The 21,428-nt window shown below is 43.7% G+C and overlaps 1 protein-coding gene across 2 annotated transcripts in view; it reads right to left on the bottom strand.

Annotated features, from left to right (window-relative positions):
• Positions 1 to 465: 465 nt before the first annotated feature.
• The window catches only part of LOC122804127 (putative transcription factor p65 homolog), a 2,378,992-nt gene continuing 2,358,029 nt past the window's right edge, over positions 466 to 21,428 (bottom strand). For both annotated transcript variants that reach the window (XM_044073775.1, XM_044073774.1), the window contains one exon: positions 466 to 1,979. In XM_044073775.1, the coding sequence (XP_043929710.1) occupies positions 1,186 to 1,979 (794 nt within the window). In that variant the 3' untranslated portion in view covers positions 466 to 1,185. The remainder of the gene's footprint in view (positions 1,980 to 21,428) is intronic.

Genomic DNA, 21,428 nt, shown 5'->3' with positions numbered 1-21,428 from the left:
AAAGAATTCGCTCTTCTGATGTTTCGATGTTATCACATTTTGATCTTCCAAGTTCCAACTTATGGTGTTCGAAATTTTGGAAGTTCGATTACGTGATATAGACCCGGTTATAGGCCTATCTCAGAATGTGGAGATAAATGCGTGATGGTGAACTTTCTACAAATAAATGTGCAGCTTTGAAACAGACAAAACCAGCAGCTAAATACTGGCCAGAAATAGTACTCTGGGAAACTACTACTTGTTAGCTTAGGCTCCAATTCAGTGTACGTGTCAATACCCTTTTCAGAGTGACAGCTTGCTCCTTTATTCAATGTCTTATTCTGAAACTTAAAATACCTACAGAATACCAAGAACCCCCCCCAGAGGCATATATCTTAGTGCAGAAGAATTACGTGAACTCTAGTACAAATGGCACAACACAAACATACGTGCACAGCAGCTTACCAATGCACTTTGAACTTTAACTAGAAAATAAACTGAATCCACAAGATTCAGTTATTTTATTATCAACTGGATTTCCAGCAGAGAGATTAGATGTCCATGAGTCATCCTATAGCAGGATATGTGAACCATACACTGGGCAAGTGAAGTACATTAAAGATTTAATAACATAATGCAATATTTGTGATTAAGAGTCCACTTGTGATTTTCTTTTAAAATATCTTACTTGGGTTGTTTAGCTGTAGTAACAATAAATGCTTGCAAAGGAACCAGTAACAACCACACTGCAAAAATACAGGTTCTAAATGGCTGAAGCTCCTAGCCCCAGAAAAAAAAAACAGTAATAGTGTTGTAGGAAGGATGCATCAAACAAGTTTAAATTATAACCATCAACTACATCAACAACTATTCCAAATCCTGCAAAATCTGCTTCAGGGCAGAACTAACTACAGTTAGATGTTTGAAGCTTTCAGTACATTTATCAGCTAGGCTTTCTGAATAATGCAGAACTACTGTTTATACAAATTGACCCTGGACAGTTTCAGTTCAGATGGCTATGTACTATGACAACTTTCCTACTTTTTTGACAGCCATTTAGGTAGGCAGTATGGTTATTGCCTAATTTAGGCAAAAAACCTTAGCAAATTAATTAAACCTCTTTTGTTAAAGAATAGAGAACTCTGCAGTTATTTTTATGCAGTCACACAGTCATAATTTGTTGACTTCTTAAACAAATCTCTTCCGTCACTCCATGTTAAGGAGAGTTTGGAGATCAAGATCAATCATGGAAAAACATTCATCCTGTTCTTCAGGCACCACTTCTTGGTTTGTTGAAATCCCGTTCATAAAATCCGGTACATTACTAGGCATACATCCAGAGAATGATGACAATACCTTCCTTATTGACTCAGGATAAGTTATTGTTGCTTGGCTACTGTCTTGTGTGGTGCTACTGCTGTTTTCAGGCTCATCTTCAATCTCTGGCCTTGGTGGAGTCTGGTCATGTCCTGTCTGATGGCGGTCTACCTCTGCTTTTAAAAGTGCTGCAAATTCAGTGTTATCAATACTTGTTAAGCTGGTGCTCCTGTAGTCTGTATCAGACACAAAGCTACTAAAGTCTGGTAGAGGATCTGGTTGAAGGAGATCAGCTCTGAGACTTGGGAACATGCTCTGAAGTTCATGGCTATGTTCACTAGACCCCACAGTCAGTCCTAAATTTAGTATCTCTGTTTGGTCTACAGTGGAATATTGTCCAAGCTGTGAGGATCCTCTTAGTGTAGGGTGGAAATCCACCCCACTACTACTTGGAAAAAGTGTTGCTGAGTCTCCATAAGATGAATGAGTTCGCTGCGTTGTAGATGCAGTATTATAAAATGTTTCTTGTACTGAAGATGCAGAAGAGTCAAACACCTCAGCTGGACGCGCATAATCAAATTCAGAGGTAAAATGCTGCATGTTGAACTGAGGGACTGGCAGTGTTTCCGAAGAACGGCTGGCCACTGTCTGTGGCATGCTTCCAAACACTTTAAGACGAGCACCTACAGAAAACACAAAAAAGGAAATAAAAAATATTTCCACAGTGAAAACAATATATATACTACTACAGAAATTCCATATAAAATATGAAGACAAAACAGCATCAACAGATCAGAATAGCAGACAAATGTTCTCAGAGGAAAATAGTGGGGGTCTAAATAGGATAGTGGTAAAGAAATTTAGCAACATACAAATATATCCTCAGTGGTAGTGGGGGAATATTCATAATTCTACCTGCCAGTAATGTCCCTTTCTTTAACTGCCTGGATGTAGGACAACCAACATTTCTGTGCTCTCTCTCCATCTCAGTCAACAGCATATTCTTTGTCTTGGCTGGACTAGATCTCAGCTAACACTGCATCCCTATGCAGTCTCAGATCCATCACGTCTGCTACAGATGGCCTCCAGATAACTTAAGCACTACTATTGAAACAATGTAATTTTACTTTATCAGCACTCCAGATGGGAAATGCAAATTAACAGTAATTTAGATCCCTGGAACAAAGAAAAAGGCAAATAAACATACTCTATAAACAAAATACTTGCTTAATTCATAATTTTCAAGTTTAAAGAGAGAGCCTAAACTTAAGAAAATGAGAAGTTTGAAACCCATACACCATGTCTGCATTTTTTTGCAAGTAATTGTATAGTAGGTGCTTTTTAAAACTGATCTAAATTTGACTGGCAAGTGTAAAAATGTCAAACAGTACTGTATTTACCCTTGCCCTTGTGGCCTGGGTTGTGGCTGAAAAGGCTTTATGATGACCAGTTCACTTAACCGGGTTAACAAATGAATACATTAAAAATTCAACTACACTGTAATAGTTTTCCAGAGCCTTGGCAGTTACTATGCTACAAAGGTATTCGATACAGTACATTTAATCAAGAGTTTATTCCAATGCAGATGGGCAGAGCAACTCAAATACAAAATCAAACAAGGCATCAACCCCTCAACACTGAATATTGAACATGATCAGCAACTGGGGCAGTGATAAGAACTGCAGGTGCTGAAGGGTAAAGTATATCTGTGTTAGAAACTTACAATAACTATAGATGTTTAAATATGCTGACTGCTGCAGTAGTGATCAAAGTTCTTATGCAGAAGACCTGAAATCCAGCCTGACTCCTGATCTCTGCACCCTCTGCCATCCAAGCTAATTGGATGCCATTCCATCTCAATATCAGCATGTCTGTGGTATAACAGGAATGTCTATCCATGCAATCTTTAGCACTTTCTTGCCTGTAAGACTTCAGGGATCTGAATGAGACTAGAACATAACCCATTTGTGTGGAATATGTTCACTGTTGCAGTCATTACACTCGGGTTGAATCCCAAAGCTGAGGTAGGGTGGTTGGGTCTAAATAGGATTAGGAGTGGCTATGAGGCCCTGCAGAACTGCAGTGGCAAAGCCTGCTCTGGACTTAAGAGTAAAGAGGTAAGTGGTAATGCTTGGTAAAAGTGTGCACTAAGAGCCACACTGGATGCTACCTTTGGCATAAATGTTGGGTTTGTCCTTAGAGAAACCCTGTCCGGATGAAAAAAGATAAAAGGTTCCACTGCTATTAATGCCTGTAACTCTGAGACTCTTCTTGTTGAAGTTATTGCTAGAAGCAGAGCAGTTTTCCATGATACGAATTTTATGTCAGCTGTATTGGCTGGCTCAAAAGGAGGTAGTGTGAGCTTTTCTAAGACAAAGTTGAGGTCCCATGTAGGTATCGGTGCTCTCCTTGGGGGTCTTATGTTTTTTCCCCCTCTGAGGTACTGTCTAAGCAGTGGATGAGAGAAAATAGGAGGATCCGTATTGTAATGAGCTGAAATGACAGAGGCATGGATCTTAATTGATGAGAAGGATAGGCCTTTGTCCAGCATCTCAGGTATTGTAAAATCTGAGGAATATTTGGAACAAGTGGTTCAAGTCCTTGTGCCTGGTTCCAAGCACAGAATCTGTTCCATTGTTCTGCGTAATATTTCCTGGTGCTGGGCATCCTGGCTTCCAAAATGACATCAATAACAGCTTTAGAGAGAGGTGTGTTCTGAGTGGCTATATTATCCGCCATGCAGCCAGATTTAAGGTTGAGTTGGCTGTGCAGGATCTGATTGTTTTGATGATTCAGAAGATGAGGCATTAGAGGTAAAGTCCAGGCTGGGCCTTGAGACAAGTTCTTTAGGATTGGGTACCAGTGCTGGCATGGCCAGTCTGGGGCAATCAAAATCATTTTTGGCTTCCCTTGTCTGACTTTTAGGAGCACCTTGGGAAGAAGAGGCAGTGGTGGAAAGGCATAAACTGTTAGGGTTTTCCAGCTGAAAGATAGAGCATCCACTTTCCATGCTTGTGAGTGGTAGGTCCTTGTGCAGAATCTCTGTAGTTGGTAGCTGTGAGGGGAGGCAGAGATATCTATGTCTGGGCATCCCCATTTCCTTGTTATCATGCTGAAGACCTGTGGATTTAGTTTCCAATCATGAGGGTCCATGAGGTTTCTGCTTAGTTCGTCTGCCAGAGTATTCTTCTTTCCTGGCAGGAATTGTGCCTGCAGATGCACTTGATTGGTCAGTGCTGTGTTCCACAAAGTCATGGCTTGCCTGCAAAGGGGGTAGGAATGTGTGCCCCCTTGCTTATGTACCACATAACTGTAGTATTGCCCGTCCTTATTAATAGCTGTCCTGGATGTAGTAGGTCCTTGAAGGCTGTCAGGGCATCTCTTTTTGATTGATGTGAAGATGCATTTGGCCCGTGGGCCACGTGCCCTGAATACATTTTCCTGCCATGTGTGCCCCCCCCCAAGCATAATCCGATGCATCTGTTAGTGTCTGCCTGGCTGTGGGTAAAGTGAAAGTCTGTCCCTTGTTGTGGTGACAGGCCAGTGCCCACCATTGAAACTCCTGTTGCAGGCAGGGAATAAGAGTTATTATTGTTTCCAGGCTGTGGCAATGTTGAGTCCAAACACTTTTTAGGTACATTTGTAGCTTTCCTCATATGCAGTCTTGCATATGGAATTAGCAGGATGCCATGAAGCCCAAACCCTGCAGCATTTTTCTTGCAGGTAGCTGGGTCTTTGCTGCCATCATTTGAAAGTAATGAGTCAGTTGTCTTTGCTTGTCTGGCGTGAGATAAGCCATCTGGGTAGTTGTATTTAAGCTTACACCCAGGAATATTATCTCTTGAGAGGGCACTAGTTTTGATTTCTTTTCATTTACTGTGTACCCTAGGCAAATTAGCAATTCTTTTACAAACGCCAGATGCTTTAGTAGAATGTCCTTGCTCTCTGCTTGAATAAGGCAGTCGTCCAAGTAGGGATATATTTGAATTCCTTTTTGTCTGCAAAATGCAATTACTGGTGCTAGGCATTTTGTGAAGACCCTGGGCGCAGTAGATAAGTCAAAGTACAGTGCAGAAAATTGGTAATGCATTGAGCCAGCTATGAATCTGAGGTATCTTCTGCAAGACTGTCTGATTGGGGCATGCAGGTATGCCTCTTTGAGGTCCAAAGTAACTAGCCAAGCCTTCTTGCCCAGCATGGGTAGAAGCTGCTGCAGTGTCAACATTCTGAATTTTGGAACATCCAGAAAAGTATTTAGAATTGACAGGTCTAGTATTGGTCACCAGGCTTTGTCCTTTCTGGGTACCAAGAAAAGTCTTGAGTAAAATCCTTGCCCCTGTTCTTGCTGTGGTACTTTTTGAATAGCTCTCATGTCCATGAGAGCAGAAATTTGTTTTTGTGCCTCTGCCCATTGGTTTTGTGGCAGGTCTGGCATACCTTTTGACCTTGGTAGGGTGTGAAAGTGGAACCTGTAACCCTGAGAAACAATATCAGTACCCATTTGTCCTGGGTGATCATGTGCCAATTTTGTGAGAAAAGTGCTAGTTTTCCCCCTAAGGGTGCTGTCAAAAGGTAAGTGCTTGGCTTTTGTAGAGGAAAGTCATTGGGACTGTTTCCTATAAGGTTGTGATTCGTCTTCTCCACCTTTAGGGGCTGAAGCACCCCATTGTTTAGGTCTGTATGAGCCTTGGGGTTGTGATCTGCCTCTTGGGCTTCTGTATCTGCCTCTTTGTGGCCTGTCTGACACTGGAAAGGACCAATTTTTAGAAGGCCAGTTCCTGCTAAATCTAGGTGGCTGAACCTGTAAGAGATCCTTTATTGTCTGCATTGATTTCGCTTTATCCTCCATTCTCTTTAACACCTCTTCTGCCTTTATACCAAAGTATCATGCTGTAATGGAGCATCCAATAATTTTGCTTTAACATGACCAGGTAAACTTTGTTCTTTTAACCAAGCATGCCTTCGAATGACAAAGCCTGTAACTGCGGCTCTGCAAGAAGCCTCTAATGAATCAAAACCACATTGCAGAGTATGCTTTCCCACTTGTTCAGCTGCATGCAATAAATCCTGCATTTCCTTATTGTCAGGACATTCTGAGCTTGTAAGCATTTTCTGTTTTAGCAAAGCAATTAGGTATTGTTGATATTTAAGCATGTGAAACTGGCAGTTTAAAGCCCTTACAGCTAAAGTAGCAGAAGTGTAAACTTTTCCCCCCATCTATCCAGAGCTCTGGAATCCCTATCAGAGGGAACAGGGTTTTTTGCAGTGGAAGCCTTGACCCCTTTGGGACCCTGAGAAATTGTTTCTGGGTCAGCAGCAGGGTTTTTATAAAGAAATTTATGAGAGTCTGGGACCCTGTAGTACGTATCTGGCTTGACTGGTGCAGGGGGTAAAGAATCAGGAGATGAACTGGATTCAGAAAAAACATCAACAATATCTAGTACAGGGAGGACAGCAAGGGGCCTGTGCTGAGGCAGTAAAAGAAAGTATCTGAGCTTTTTCTTGGATTCTGAATAATCCTGGCTCTCCCAATGGAAATGCTCCCTCATGGAGTGCAGGGTTTCCCCAAAAGAGTAATCCTCAGGAGGAGAGGCTGAAGGGATAGAGTCTTCAGCATCAGAGTCCTCATAGGGAGGAAGAGAATAACCCTATTCTGAAGAGGAATCAGAGGAAATAGAAACCTGGTCAGAGGATTCATAGTCAGTGTCTTGCCTAGGCCTTTTATCAGGAGGGGAATGGGAACCCCTGATCAAAGTAATTAGGTCCTCGGCCATTTTAAGCATCTGTTTCTTTGGCATGGATGACTGTCCAGGAGAATGCTGTACTTGTTTCTTTGTCTTTAATGGTGTTTTGACTTTGCCTTGGCTGCAGAAGTAGACTTGATAGTAAGCTGTGTACGTCTGAAAACACCCTCAGAAGCCGATACCTGCTCAGCGGCTCTGGACCCATCTGAGGGAATAGTTTCCATAGGCCCAATACCTTGAGTTTCCAGAGGCCTAGTTGTCTCCACGTGGGAGTCAGAAGCGGCCTGTGGCTCTGAGGTAGCGGGTGTCGGGGGCTGAGAAAGCGCCTCACTGAGAACCGGCGACTGGCCTAGAAGAGGCTTCGTCATCTGTTTTGGACCTCAGATGCCTGTCCTTTTCTTTGTCTCTGGGTTTTTTATGAATTCCAGTCAGTTGTTCCGACGGCATTATGCAGTTAAACCTTCGGCCAAAGTAATGAAAAACAAAATCAAACTAACACTTAATAGTGCGTTGGTTGAATCTAGCACAAAACTGACAACTAGCAATGTCGTGGTCAGGGCCTAGGCAAGGAATACAATAAGAGTGAAAATCCTTATGAGGTATTTGCTTCAAACAAGAAATACAATTGTTAACTTTTACTGAAATCTGTCTGGAGCAAGAAAAAGTTTCCCCAACGGGGTACTTAGCTTTATTGAAGACTTCGGTTCTGAAATTCAATTTCGAAAATCTCAGGAGTCGGCCGACCGGCACTTGCAAAAGTACAGTTTTGTACCTACCATAAATGTAGATGTCCGATAGACATGCAACTGCAGTCATAACATGTGGGTTGTCCTGCCTCAGGCAGCCCTCGGTCGGCCGGATTCCAAAGTCTGGGTCCGACGTCGGCTGATGTAGCATTTCTCTCTGACGTCAGAGCGGCTGGAGTACATAAGCATCAGCCAACGCCATTTTCTTCAGTGTTTCTTGCCCCAGATGCCAGGTGCCCTCCAAGGAAGGCTGTAATGAAATTGGAAGACAAAAACAGGATTCCAAACAAATAAATGAGCAATAAAACAAATACACCATAACAGATATCCCAGGGATAGGAGTGGACCCTAGGCATAGAGGGGTATGGAGGGAGGGAAAATCCGACTGCAGTTGCATGTCTATCGGACATCTACATTTATGGTAGGTACAAAACTGTACTATGTCCTTCAAGAATGCAACTGCAGTCATAACATGTGGGTAGAATACCATAGCTTAGCTGGGGGAGGAGGTATGCTCTAGGAAAGAGATGGTGTGGCAATCAAACCCTGCAGGACTGCCAAAGCAAAGCCTGCTCTGGATCTGGAGTATAGAGGGAGATTGTAGTGTTTGGAGAATGTATGCACGGAGCTCCATGTAGCAGCTTCTAGAATGTCCTTGGTAGGCACCCCTCTTAAGAATGCTGTAGAGGTGGCTTTAGCTCTGGTGGAATGTGGTCTGACATTGGCTGGAACAGTCTTTCCATGAAAGGAATAACAGAATCTGATGCAATGTCCAATCCATTTAGAAATAGTCTGTTTTGAAATTGCTTTTCCTTGGACTGCAGGGGCGTAAGCTACAAAAAGTTGTTCAGACTTCCTACTGGCCTTGGTTCTAGCCAGGTAGTATCGAAGTTGTCTGTGAATGTCCAAGGTATGCAACAGTCTTTCCCCCTTATTCTCCGGATTGGGGAAGAAAGCAGGCAGATGAATGGCTTGATTTAAAGAAACCCTAGATACCACCTTTGGCATAAAAGTAGGGTTTGGTCCTTAATGAAACCCTGTCTCTATGGAAAATAATAAAGGGTGGTATTGCCATTAGGGCCTGTAGCTCCGAAACCCTTCTTGCTGAGGTAATTGCCAACAGGAAAGCTGTCTTCCATGAGAGAAATTGCAAGTCAACTGAAGCTGCTGGCTCAAATGGAGGTAGAGTCAGTTTTTCTAAGACAAAATTGAGGTCCCAGGCTGGCACTGGGGCCTTTCTTGGTGGCTTAATGTTCTTGATTCCCCTGAGGAATTGTCTTAGTAAGGGGTGAGAGAAAACAGGAGGATCAGTGTTGTATCTAGCTGAAATAGCAGATGCATGTATCTTTATGGAAGAATATGAGAGGCCGTTCTTTAACATATCTGCCAAATATTCCAAGATGATCGGGATGTTCAACAATGATGCATCATGTCCCTTGCTGGTATTCCAATTGCTGAATCTTTTCCACTTTGCTAAGTAAACCTTTCTGGTGGATGGTCTTCGAGCCTCTGTTAGTATCCGCTGAACTTCCTTGGAGAGAGATAAGCTGAAGTTATTTATGGGATCTCCCAGGCTGTTAGCTGCAGTGTCTGAAGATTTGGATGCAGTGTTTCGAAATTGTGTTGAGTCAAAAGTAGAGGCCACTGGGGGAGGGCCCACCTCCTGGTGTGACATATGCTCCGTAGTAGTGGGTACCAGTGTTGTCTTGGCCAATCCGGAGCTATTATGATTCCCTTGGGCTTCTCTGCTTTGATCTTTAGTAATACTGAGGTCATCAGTGGCAGAGGTGGAAATGCATAGATTGCTAGGGAGTTCCAGTTGAACGAGAGGGCATCTATTTTCCAAGCTTTTGGATGGTATGTCCTTGTGCAAAATTTTGGTAGAAGATGGTTGAGGTGAGAGGCAAATAGGTCCACTTCTGGCTTGCCCCATGTCGAAGTGAGTTGTCTGAAGGCCCTCGGATGTAACCTCCACTCGTGTGGATCTGTGAAATTCCTGCTTAGGCTGTCCGCCAACACATTGTCTTTTCCTGGAACAAACTGGGATTGTAACTGGATGTTTAGGCTCAGTGATTTCTCCCACAGCTGCATTGTCAGTCTGCAAAGGGGGTAAGAGTGGGTGCCCCCCCTGCTTGTTTATGTGCCACATCACAGTGGTGTTGTCTGTCTGTATCATTAAATGGCCTTGCTGGAGTTGGTGTTGAAAAACCTCGATGGCATGCATTACTGCCAGCATTTCCTTTTGGTTTATATGCAGATGTGTTTCCTTTGGAGACCATTGTCCTTGTATACACCTGCCTTCCATGCGCGCCCCCCATCCAAGGTCTGAGGCGTCTGTAGTCATGGTCTGTGTTATCTGTGGTTTTTTGAATGACATACCTGTGTTTTCCTGGCTCACCGAGGCCCACCATAGGAATTACTTTTGTAGGCATGGAATGAGTGGTATGATTGTCTCCAAGTTGTTGCTGTGTTGAGACCAAATGCTTTTTAGGTACCATTGAAGTTTTCTCATGTGTAGTTTTGCTAATGGAACCAGTAGAATGCAGGATGCCATGTAACCCAGGGCCTGTAGGAATCTCCTTGCAGTCATCTGGGTGAGTTTTGCTAAACCTTTGAAGTAATGAGTTAACTTCTCTTGCTTGTCTTCTGTCAGGTAAGCCATCTGAGAGGCTGTGTCTAGTTTGGCTCCTAAGAAGATTATTTGCCGGGATGGCTGCAGTCTTGACTTTTGGAAGTTGACTGTGTATCCCAGAGCTTGAAGTAATCGTATGACATAATCCAGGTTTTTTGTCAACATCAATTTGTCGTCCGCTTGTATGAGGCAGTCGTCCAGGTACGGGTAAATTTGTATACCCTGGAGCCTGCAATGAGCAATTACTGAAGCCAGGCATTTTGTAAATACTCTGGGCGCAGTAGATAAGCCAAATGGCAATGCTGAGAATTGATAATACTCTGGCCCTGCAAGAAATCTGAGGTATCTTCTGCAGCTGTGTCTGATAGGGACATGCAGGTATGCCTCCTTGAGGTCCAGAGTAATCAGCCACGACTCCTTGCCCAGCATGGGAAGGAGTTGCTGTAGAGTCAGCATTTTGAACTTTGGTACTATGAGAAAGGTGTTTAATGCCAAGTCCAGTATTGGTCTCCATTGAGATTCTTTTCTTGGAACAAGGAACAGTTTTGAGTAAAACCCCTGGTCTTGTTCTTGTTGTGGAACTCTTTCTATTGCTTTCATTCGAGTCAGCAGATTGATTTGCTTGATAGCCTCTGCCCTCTGATTTTGTGGTAGGTTTGGCATGCCTTGTTTTCTTGGTAAGGTATGAAAATGAAACCTGTACCCTCGGTCTATAATGTCCAAAATCCATTTGTCCTTTGTCAGTCTGTGCCAGTTTTCTGCAAACAGAGATAATTTCCCACCCAAGGGAGCTTCTAGTTGTTCCCTGGTAGGCGGTATTAGAGGAAAGTCATTGAGCTTGTGGTTGTTGGGCAGGTGGAACCCCTGCGTCACTTCTTTGGTTTCCTGGCTGCCATTGTCGTCCCCTGTAAGGGCCTCTGTATTGGCCTTTTCCACGGCCACGTCTGTTCTTACCCCTTTGAAACTTTTCTGGATTAGGAAAGGACCAGTTTTTTGAGGGCCAATTCCTACAGAATCTGGGGGGTTGAACCTGGAAGAAATCTTTCACAGTCTGAACTGATTTTGCTTTTTCTTCGATGGTCTTTAACACATCCTTAGCATTTGCACCAAAAAGCTTGTTCTTTTCCAAAGGTGCATCCAGAAGTTTTGCTTTTACATGATCTGGTAGAGGTTGATCTTTTAACCAAGCATGTCTACGAATCACTGCCCCTGTCATAGCTGCCCTACATGAAGCTTCCTGTGCATCATATGCACACTGCAGGAAGTGATTGCTTACTTGCTGAGTGTTATGTACAGCTTCCTGCAAAGTCTTCCTGTCTAAAGGATCAGGAGAAGCTAATGTTTTTTGTAAGTCTTCTAAGAGATAATCCTGATATTGTAACATATGAAAAAGGCAATTTAAAGCTCTCATAGATAAGGTAGTGGAAGTGTAAACCTTTTTGCCCCATCTCTCTAATGACCTCGCTTCCCTGTTGGAGGGCAAAGGATTTTTTGAGGTGGAGGCTGAAACTCCTTTAGGCCCCTGTGAAATAGTTTCCAAATCAGCAGTATGGGCCCTGAATAAATGGGAATGAGTTTCTGGGACCCTGTAATACCTGTCTGGCTTGGCTGGAGCAGGAGGAAGAGAATCAGGGGTAGCACTAGAGTCAGAATACAAATCATCCAGAACATCAACTACAGGAGGAGTAGCTAAGGGCCTGTGCTGAGGCTTCTTAAGGAAAGTCCTCAGGCGTTTCCTAGAATCAGAATATTCCTGACTTTGCCACTTGAAATGTTCCCTCATGGTGTGCAGAACTTCCCCAAAAGAAATATCCTCAGGAGGGGAGGCCGAAGGGATGGAATCTTCTGCATCCGAGTCCTCATAGGTCTGGAAGAGCTCTTCCTGGCTATCAGAGTGGACAGAGCCCTCAGAATCTTCATCTGAAGGAGTAGGGTCGGAGGGTTCAACCCGGGGCCTTTTATCAGGAGGAGGCTGGGATGCTCTCTCAGGATGGCCCTGTGAACCTCTAATCATGGAAATTAAATCAGCAGCCATGGACAAAATTTGTGTCTCCGGAGTCGGCTGAGGTAATGATTTAGAAGTAATATGCTTTGTTTTGCTGGCAGCCTTAGCCCTAGTGTAGGCCTTAATAGACATGGCCATAGGAGGCCTGGCAGCTCCACGTGCAGGAGTGACCTTGTCTACAGCAATGGTCTCGGGCATTTCCTCGGTTTCGGTATCCGGAGGAAAAACTATAACTGGCGTCGGAGTAGTGTCTGGAATCGGAGTCTTCGGTAATGCGGTGTCTTCGGTTCGGAGCGGTGGAGAGACCGTCTCAGAGGGAACCGGAGCACTCGCGCTAGGTTTTGGCGTGGAGTCGGTGGTAGACGCGGGTCGAGGATGTCGGTCCCGGTCTTTTCGCTTTTTGGGAGTTTGCGATGTCTGAATATCCGACGGCATGGTGTAAGCAAAATTATCGCCGAAAAAATCTTCAGCGAACTCTGCCCGGCGCCTGAGAGTGCGCTTGTTGAAGCGAGCACAGGCTACACAGGCCGAGACGTCGTGGTCTGGGCCCAGGCAAGGGAGGAAGTAAGAGTAGAAATCCTTATGAGGTATTTGTTTACCACAAAAAAGACAATTAACTTTTTCAGTAATTTCTGACATCGGCTGAGGCAAGAAAAGGTCCCCAATGGGGTACTTAGCTTTTTTGATGACTTCGGTATCGTAGAATACAGGAGCTGACCGACCGGCACTTGCAAACCGCTTCTGCTTCGGGCACCGCGCGGCAAGAAAGACTGAAGAAAATGGCGTCGGCTGATGCTTATGTACTCCAGCCGCTCTGACGTCAGAGAGAAATGCGACATCAGCCGACGTCGGACCCAGACTTTGGAATCCGGCCGACCGAGGGCTGCCTGAGGCAGGACAACCCACATGTTATGACTGCAGTTGAATTCTTGAAGGACATCTGCTTTTGCTTCGGGCACCGCTCGGCAAGAAAGACTGAAGAAAATGGCGTCGGCTGCATCTTCTATACCCCTGGCGCACTGACGTCAGGGAAGAGGCGACAGCAACCGACGCCAGACCAGGACTTTGGAATTCAGGCCGACTGAGGGTAGCTTGCCAGCAGGATAACCCAAGTGTAATGACTGCAACAGTGAAACACGATGAACATCAATATGTTTATTTACTATCTCATATTTTGTCATATGACATGTTAAAAAAGAAGATAACCACTGGATTCCTGGAATACCTACAGATCCAGCATCTACTGTAGTGCCTCTCTTGGGGTATGCTTAACTCAGTCAGACACACTATAAGGGGGCTGTTTAATGGGCCAACTAAGGCCCTTTGTCTACTCAGGACTTTATCACGTGGGTGCACCCTGGCTTTCCAGTACATATGTTCCCAAACTCCTGCACACACATACACACAGCTATGCCCCCTTTTGCCCAGACTATAAGGTAGCTATTACTGCCACCAGCCAACTCTTTGTCAGCTGCTTTAAGGCCCTTAACAAAGAATGTCCAATCTTACTATGTAATGTTACTATTGATCCAAATGGTAGTTTGACCAAGAGCAAGGCTATTAGGAGTGGCCCACAGTGTTACCAAATAAATATGCAAATACATTCAGAACTTAAATATGTCTCACAAATATCAGCCAAAATGAAAGGTTTAAATATACTTAATAAATAATAAAAGAACAAGAAAATAAACAATCAAAGTTACATCAAAGTTCAAAATCATAGGAAATATTTAAAACAATATTGCGGGACAGTCTCAAATAAAGAAAACATCTAAAATAATAAATAAAAGCTGTTGAAAATCAAAAAAAACAAGCGTCTTTAATAAAATATCTCCAGTTCTAGTAAGCGCTTTTATCTCTCCACCAATATTCAGAGAGGTCTTCAGACTGAAACATTAAACACAAACTTTTATACAAATTTGATAATCACATGACCTTAAAACCATCAATGTTTTAACTCTTTCATTTTCAGGTATATAAACTCCTCATGATTATTCAAGCCAGGTGGAAAGCAAGCATTTAACTTAACCTGCCATGTGTTTAATATTTCAGTCTGAAGAAGTCACTGAGTATTGGTGGAGAGACAAAAGCGCTTACTGGAACTGGAGATATTTTATTGAAGTTTGTTTTTTTATTTTCATCGGCTTTTATTTTATTGTGCTTAAGTCTGTTTTACTGTGTTTAAGTCTTTAAAGAAAACATCTAAGCTGTACTCCACTATATTGCTGACTATCTAAGAGAAATTACTGTACCCTAGTTAACTTACTTACAGAGCAACAATCAGGCAGATGTGGTGAGTAGATGTTCTTATCAGGTCAAAGGCAAAATACAAAATGCCCAGTCTCTCTCTCTCAGATACTTCTTAAATTAATATCTCAAATATTACTGCTGGGGTAGCTTGCAGTATGACATCACTTCTAGTCATCGGACTATCCCAGGTGAAAACCCCACTGCAGCTTGTAGCATTTAGCATCTCCCTGTGAAAATACATAGACCTCAGATCTTTAGCCTAATGGTGGAAGTCATAAAATAATTTATATTTCTCCACATTTAAAGACAATACAAAAAACTTCTAGTTCTAGAATATGTCTCCTGCTGCACTGAAACTGAAAGATAACATCTCTTTTGTTTACGGCCTAGCCATAAAGTAACTTGACCTCAACCATTCTTCTGAAGTTTTGCAAGTTAATCTCCTGTGTTTCAGTCTCCCCTGTTAAAATACTAAACAGTTACAATAGTGCATATACATTTCAGTGCAGTACTTTACAAAATATCTCTTCAGCACACGTCTGAATATGACATACAGTTCTAATATATCTGTAACCCAAGCATCTTACATGAGCATGTTGACACACACAAATGACACACAACCACTTACAAACTTCTAGATAGTCGGGCTGGCAATAGCTCCTTATGTCACACTTCTATATAAATCATATTAATATTCACAAACATATAATTATTTACAAAATTCCAGCTAGCTGGGCTGACAGTATCTCCTTTTGTTACAGGGTATGCTTAACTAAGTCAAACACACTATAAGTGGTCTGGTTTAATGGACCATTTAAGCCCTTTGTCTGCTTAGTGCTTCATCACGTGGGTGCACCCTGGTTTTGAAGTAAATACATTCCCAAACTCCTGTAGTATTTCCTGGATCTTCTGAATCTGGGTAGGAAATACCTGCATACTTCTCCCTTGTCACTCACACATTTTTACATTTCTCTCCCTTTTTTATCTCCCTCTTTTCCTGTCTTCCTGTCACATTCCTTATATTCATTCAAATCCCATGCTCAACCATAGTGCACCCTGTAAATATGTTTTCTGTATCTTACTTTCTCCACAGAAACATTATGCTACATGATGTTTTGACAGTGCATAGGTACTCTTCTTCCCAATTTTATTGATTAAATTCTTGTATCCACAATGATTGTGTTCGTTTATGCTTCATACTGTCATGACTTAAATTTCTCTGCAAGAAAGCTCTTATATTAAGATTGCTATATTAGTATTTATTAAGATTATTTGGCTGCATTTCCACCATGCAGCCTCTTAAAATCCTCTAGGTTGATCAGTACTTTGTTGTGGTTAATGTTTAACAAAACAAATAAACAGATAAAAACTAAGAACCTACCTTTGTAGGTTAGGTATTCTAAAGGCAGTATCTTTGTGAGAAGCTGAGTGAATGGAAGACCTGGATTGAGCGTAACTTGGTTGCTCCAACAAAGGCGTTCCTTCTTGACACAAGGAAGAAAGTACAGTTGTGTACACTTAGCATAAATGTAGATGTTGGAGTGTATTCACTATTGCAGTCAACACAACATTTGGGTTATCTGCCTGCAGGTGGCCCTCAGTTGGCCTGAACATCAGAGTTTTGGGATTTCTGCGTTGGATGCTGTCGCTTCTTCCATGTCAGGTCGTCAGGGGTACAAAACATGCAGCCAACACCATTACATTAGTTTTTCTTGCCCCAGATGTCAGGAGCCCCCACAATAGGACGCAATTACATGGTGTTGAACACCCCCAGTAGAAAGTAAATACCAATGTTATAAGATATGGGCAAACAAAAAAGAATAAGTAGAAGTATAGAAAAGTCAGGGGGCTGGAGCGTGGGTAACCAGGACTGCAACAGTGAATACAATCGAACATCTACATTTATGGTAAGTGTACACAACTGTACTTTGTTCTTCGTGTTTCACTGTTGCAGTCATCACATTGGGTTGATTCCCAATGCTGAGGATGGGTGGAGGCAGTCAAGAAGCATTAGGGTTGGCAAGTAGGCCCTGTAGGACTGCTGTGGCAAATCCAGCTCTGGATTTAGAAAAGAGGCAAGTTGTAATGCTTGGTGAAGGTGTGTACAGAGCTCCAGTTTGCAGCTTCCAGGATGTCCCTGGTAGGGGACTCCCTCGAGAAATGCTGCAGAGGTTGATGTATCCCTAGTGGAATGTATTCTGATCCCCTGTGGGGTAGCTTTCCCATGGTGTGTGTAGCAGAAGTGGATGCAGTGTGCTATCCATTTAGAAATTGTTTGCTTTGAAATGACCTTGCCCTCTGTCCCTGTAGCAAAGCTGACTAGCAGCTGCTCAGATTTTCTGAAAGGTTTAGTCCTGTCCAGATAGAACCTAAGCTGCCTGTGCATGTCCAGGGAGTACAAGATCCTTTCCCCTTTATTCTGAGGATTAGGGAAAAGGATTGGCAAATGAATGGATTGGTTTAAAGCCACACTAGACACCGCCTTGGGCATAAATAATGGGTTAGTCCTGAGGGAAACCCTATCCGCATGGAAGACAATGAAGGGTTCCACGGCCATAAGGGCCTGCAATTCAGACACTTTGCTTGCTGAAGTGATGGCTAAAAGTAAAGCTGTTTTCCAGGAGAGGAGTTTTAACTCTGCTGAGGCAGCAGGTTCAAAGGGTGGAAGTGAGTTTTTCCAATACAAAGTTAAGGTCCTAGGCTGGAGTGGGAGCTCTCCTGGGGGGGTCTTACATTTTTGGCTCCTCTCAGGAACTGTTTGACCAGAGGGTGAGAGAAGAGGGGTTATAATGAGACAAGATGGCAGAGGCATGAATCTTAATTGAAGAGATGGACAGGCCTTTGTGGAGAATTTCTGTTAAGTAATCTCGTATATGAGGTAAGCTGGGCACAGTTGTGTCCATTCCTTGAGACTGGCTAGGCCTCCTTGCCTCAAGGATGACATCCAGCACCTGTTTACTGAGGGTTGCTGGTGATGGGTTCATGGGATGAGCCAGGCTGCTAGGTTCAGGGTTTGTAGCGGAGGGTGCAAAATCTGGCCCTCCTGCTGGGACAGCAGGGAGGGGGGTATGAGGCAGGTGCCATGGTGGCAGTACTGTCAGACTGCGCAAAAGTGGGTACCAGTGCTGGCGTGGCCAGTCTGGTGCAATCAGGATTGTCCTTGGCTTGTCCTGTTTGATCTTTAGTAGAACCTTCGAGAGGAGGGGGAAAGGCATAGATTGAGAGGTTTTCCCATGTAAAGGACAGGGCATCCACTTTCCATGCTTGGCTGTGGGGAATTCTGGTGCAATATTTGCTCAATTGATAGTTCTGAGGGAAAGCAAAGAGGTCCACCTCTGGTGCCCCCCACCTGTGGATCAGAAGCTTGAATGATTTGGGTTCCAGTTTCCACTCGTGTGGGTCCATTAGATTTCTGCTTAAGTCATCTGCCAGTGAATTTAGTTTGCCTGGCAGGAACTGAGCTTGCAGGTGCACTTGATTGCTCAAGGCTGTGTTCCAAAGAACCATGGCTAACCTGCAGAGTGGGTAGGAATGTAACTGTGGTGTCTGTCTTTATCAATAGTTGCCCTGGAAGAATAAGGCATTTGAAGGCTGTCAGAGCATTCTGTACAGCTAACATTTCTTTTTGATTGATATGCAGGTGCATTTGCTTTTGGGCTCCATTTGCCTTGAATGCATTGTCCTGCCATGTTAGCCCCCCATGCATAGTCTGATGCATCTGTTAGGGTTTGAGCGGCAGGGAGTTGAGTGAAAGGGAGTCCTTTGTTGTGGTAGCAGGCCTTTGCCCACCAAAGGAACTCTGCCCTTAGTCAAGGGATGATAGGAATCATTGCTTCCAGTTCCTGAGAATGTTGACACCAGAGACTTTTTAAGTACCATTGAAGTTTCTTCATATGCAGTCTTGCATATGGAATTAGTAGAATGCAAGAAGCCAACGACCCTAGGGCTTGCATTATTTTTCTCGCAGATAGCTGGGTTTTGGTGGCCAGTAGATTGAAGTAGTGTGTCAAATTTGTTTTTCTGGAGTGAGGAATGCCATCTGGGAAGTTGTGTTCAAGCTTGCTCCCAGGAATACAATCTGTTGGCTGGGAACCAGATGTGATTTATTTTCGTTGATTGTGTACCCCAGTGAAGTTAGAAGCCTCCTTACAAATGTCAGGTGCTGGAGAAGCAATTGCTGACTGTCCGCCTGAATCAGGCAATCGTCCAAGTATAGGTAAATTTGAATTTTTCTCTGCCTGCAATATGCAATGGCTGGAGCTAGGCATTTTGTGAATACCCTGGGCACAGTAGATAAGCCAAACGGAAGTGCAGAGAACTGAAACGCAGATATTTCCTGCAAGATTCCCTTATGGGGAAGTGCAGATAAGCTTCTTTTTTAAGTCCAGGGTGGCTGGCCAGGAGTCCCTGGCTAGCATAGGAAGCAGCTGTTGGAGAGTAAGCACTTTGAACCTTGGAACCAGCAGGAAGGTGTTGAGAATAGACAGATCCAGGACAGGGCGCCAATAATTTTCTTTTCTGGGTACCAGAAACAGTCTGGAGTGAAAACCTTGTCACCTTTGCTCCGCTGGGACAGGTTGAATAGCCTTGATACTGAGAAGAGAAAAGTACTTGCTTTTGGGCCGCTGCCCACTGGTTTAGGGGGAGGTCTGGCCATCTGCTTGGGGTTGGCAGTGAGTGGAAGTAGAATCTGTATCCCTGGAATACAGTGTTCAAGACCCATCTGTCCTGGGTGATGTACTCCCAGTTTTTTGCATGCAGGGAGAGTTTTCCTCCTAAGGGTGCAAGTACTTGGGCAAGGCTTGGAAGAGTTAAGGATAAGTCATTGCGAGATTTTACCAAAGGAAGGTGGGCTTACTACTCCCTGTTTTAGAGATGGGAGCACTCCATTGCTTAGATCTGTGCATACCCTGAGACTGTAATCTTGGTGGTCTGCTACACCTGGGCTTGGACTGAGAAGGTCTGGGAGGGACTGGAAAGGACCAGTTTTTAAAAGGCCAATGCCTACTGAATCTAGGTGTCTGTACCTGTCGGAAATTTTTAACAGTTTGCATAAATTTAGCTTTTTCCTTTTTGAGGACTACTTCTGCTTTATTCCCAAACAGTCTTTCTTGGTTTAATGGTGCATCTAGTAATTTTGCTTTGACATGGTCTGGCAAGATTTGTTCCTTAAGCCAATCATGCCTTCCAAGAATAGACTCAGTGACAGCAGCCCCGCAAGATGCTTCAAAGGCATCAAAACCACATTTCAAAGTATATCTTCCAACTTGATTAGCAGAATGCATTAACTCTTGTAAATCTTTATGTTCTGCACTATCAGGAATCAACATCATTTTCTGTTTAATTAGCTCCATAATATGTTGCTGATACTTCAACATTTGAAACTGGCAATTTAAAGCCCTGATGGCAAGAGTAGCAGAGGTGTATACTTTCTTGCCCCATCTGTTTAAAGCCCTAGAGTCACTGCCCAAAGGGGTAGGGTTTTTGGCTGCTGTAGCCTTAATGCCTTTAGGTCCCTGAGATATGGTCTCTGGATCCGCAGTAGGATTCTTAAAGAGGAATTTGTGGGGGTCAGGTACTCTGCAATACCGGTCAGGTTTCCTGGGAGCTGGAGGCAAAGTATCACGGGTAAGGCTGGATTCCAAGAAGACAAAATCTACAATTTCTAGAACAGGAGGGATAGCTAGAGAGGCCTGTGCTGAGGCAAGTTTAAAAATTTTCTGAGTCTCTTTTTGGACTGTGGGTAGTCCTGGCACTCCCAGCAGAAATGCTCTCTAAGGGTATGCAGGGTTTCACCAAAAGAAAAACCTTCTGATGGGGAAGTAGAGGGAATGGACTCCTCTGCGTCAGAATCCTCATAGGTAGATAAGGGTATGTCCTGGCAATCAGAAGGATCACAGTCAACAGACTCATGATCTGAAGAATCAGAAGGAAAATCAGTTCTTGGTCTTTTTGAGGGAGAAGGCTGGCTTCCCCTAATTAAAGTTATAAGATCTTCAGCCATTCTAAGTATTTGTTTCTGAAGCATGTGGGCCTGAGAATGCGCTTTGGTCGTCGGTTTTCTAGGTGTAGTGCGAACTCTGGGCCTGAGAAATTCGGTATTTTTGGTTTAAAACAAAGTCATCGGTTTAATATGAAAATCGGAAGGCCTGAATACACACCCTCAGAAGCCGGTGCCTGCAAAGCGGCTCGGGATCCATCCAAGGTAGAGACATCCGCAGGTTCCACAGTCTAAGAAGCATCTCGCTGCATACCAGACTCCAAATGGGTCTCCGTAGAGGCCTGCGAATCTGTAGAAGCGGGCATCAGGGGCTGCGAAAGTGCCTCACTGAGTACTGGCGACTAGCTTAATGGAAGCCTTGTCGGCAGTTTTGGACCTATGTGGTCTCTCTCTCTCTTTATCCTTAAGTTTTTTTGGAAGATAGGTAGCCGGATGGCTTATCGAAGCCATTTCAGAATACGGAGAACGACAGCAAAAGAATTTAGAGACAAAAATAGCCTGACGATGAATAGTTTGAGCGTTAAATAAGGCACAAAACCAACAGCGAGGAACATCATGGTCTGGGCCTAAACAGGTGATGCAGTAAGAATGAAAATCTGAGAGGTATTTGCTTTCCGCAGGCAAGAGCAAAAAGAAAGGATCCCAAATGGGGTACTTATCTTTTGGAAGACTTCAGGTCTGAAACTCGAAAAACGAAAATTGCAGGAGGTGGCTGACCGGCACTTGTGTACTGCTTCTGCTTCGGACACTGCAC

This window comes from Protopterus annectens, chromosome 6.part0 (genome assembly GCF_019279795.1).
Source record: "Protopterus annectens isolate FY-2018-M chromosome 6.part0, PAN1.0, whole genome shotgun sequence".
Taxonomy (NCBI): Eukaryota; Metazoa; Chordata; order Ceratodontiformes; family Protopteridae; genus Protopterus; species Protopterus annectens.
Note: the sequence above shows the minus strand (reverse complement) of the source record. Positions and strands in the feature narration are given on the sequence as shown.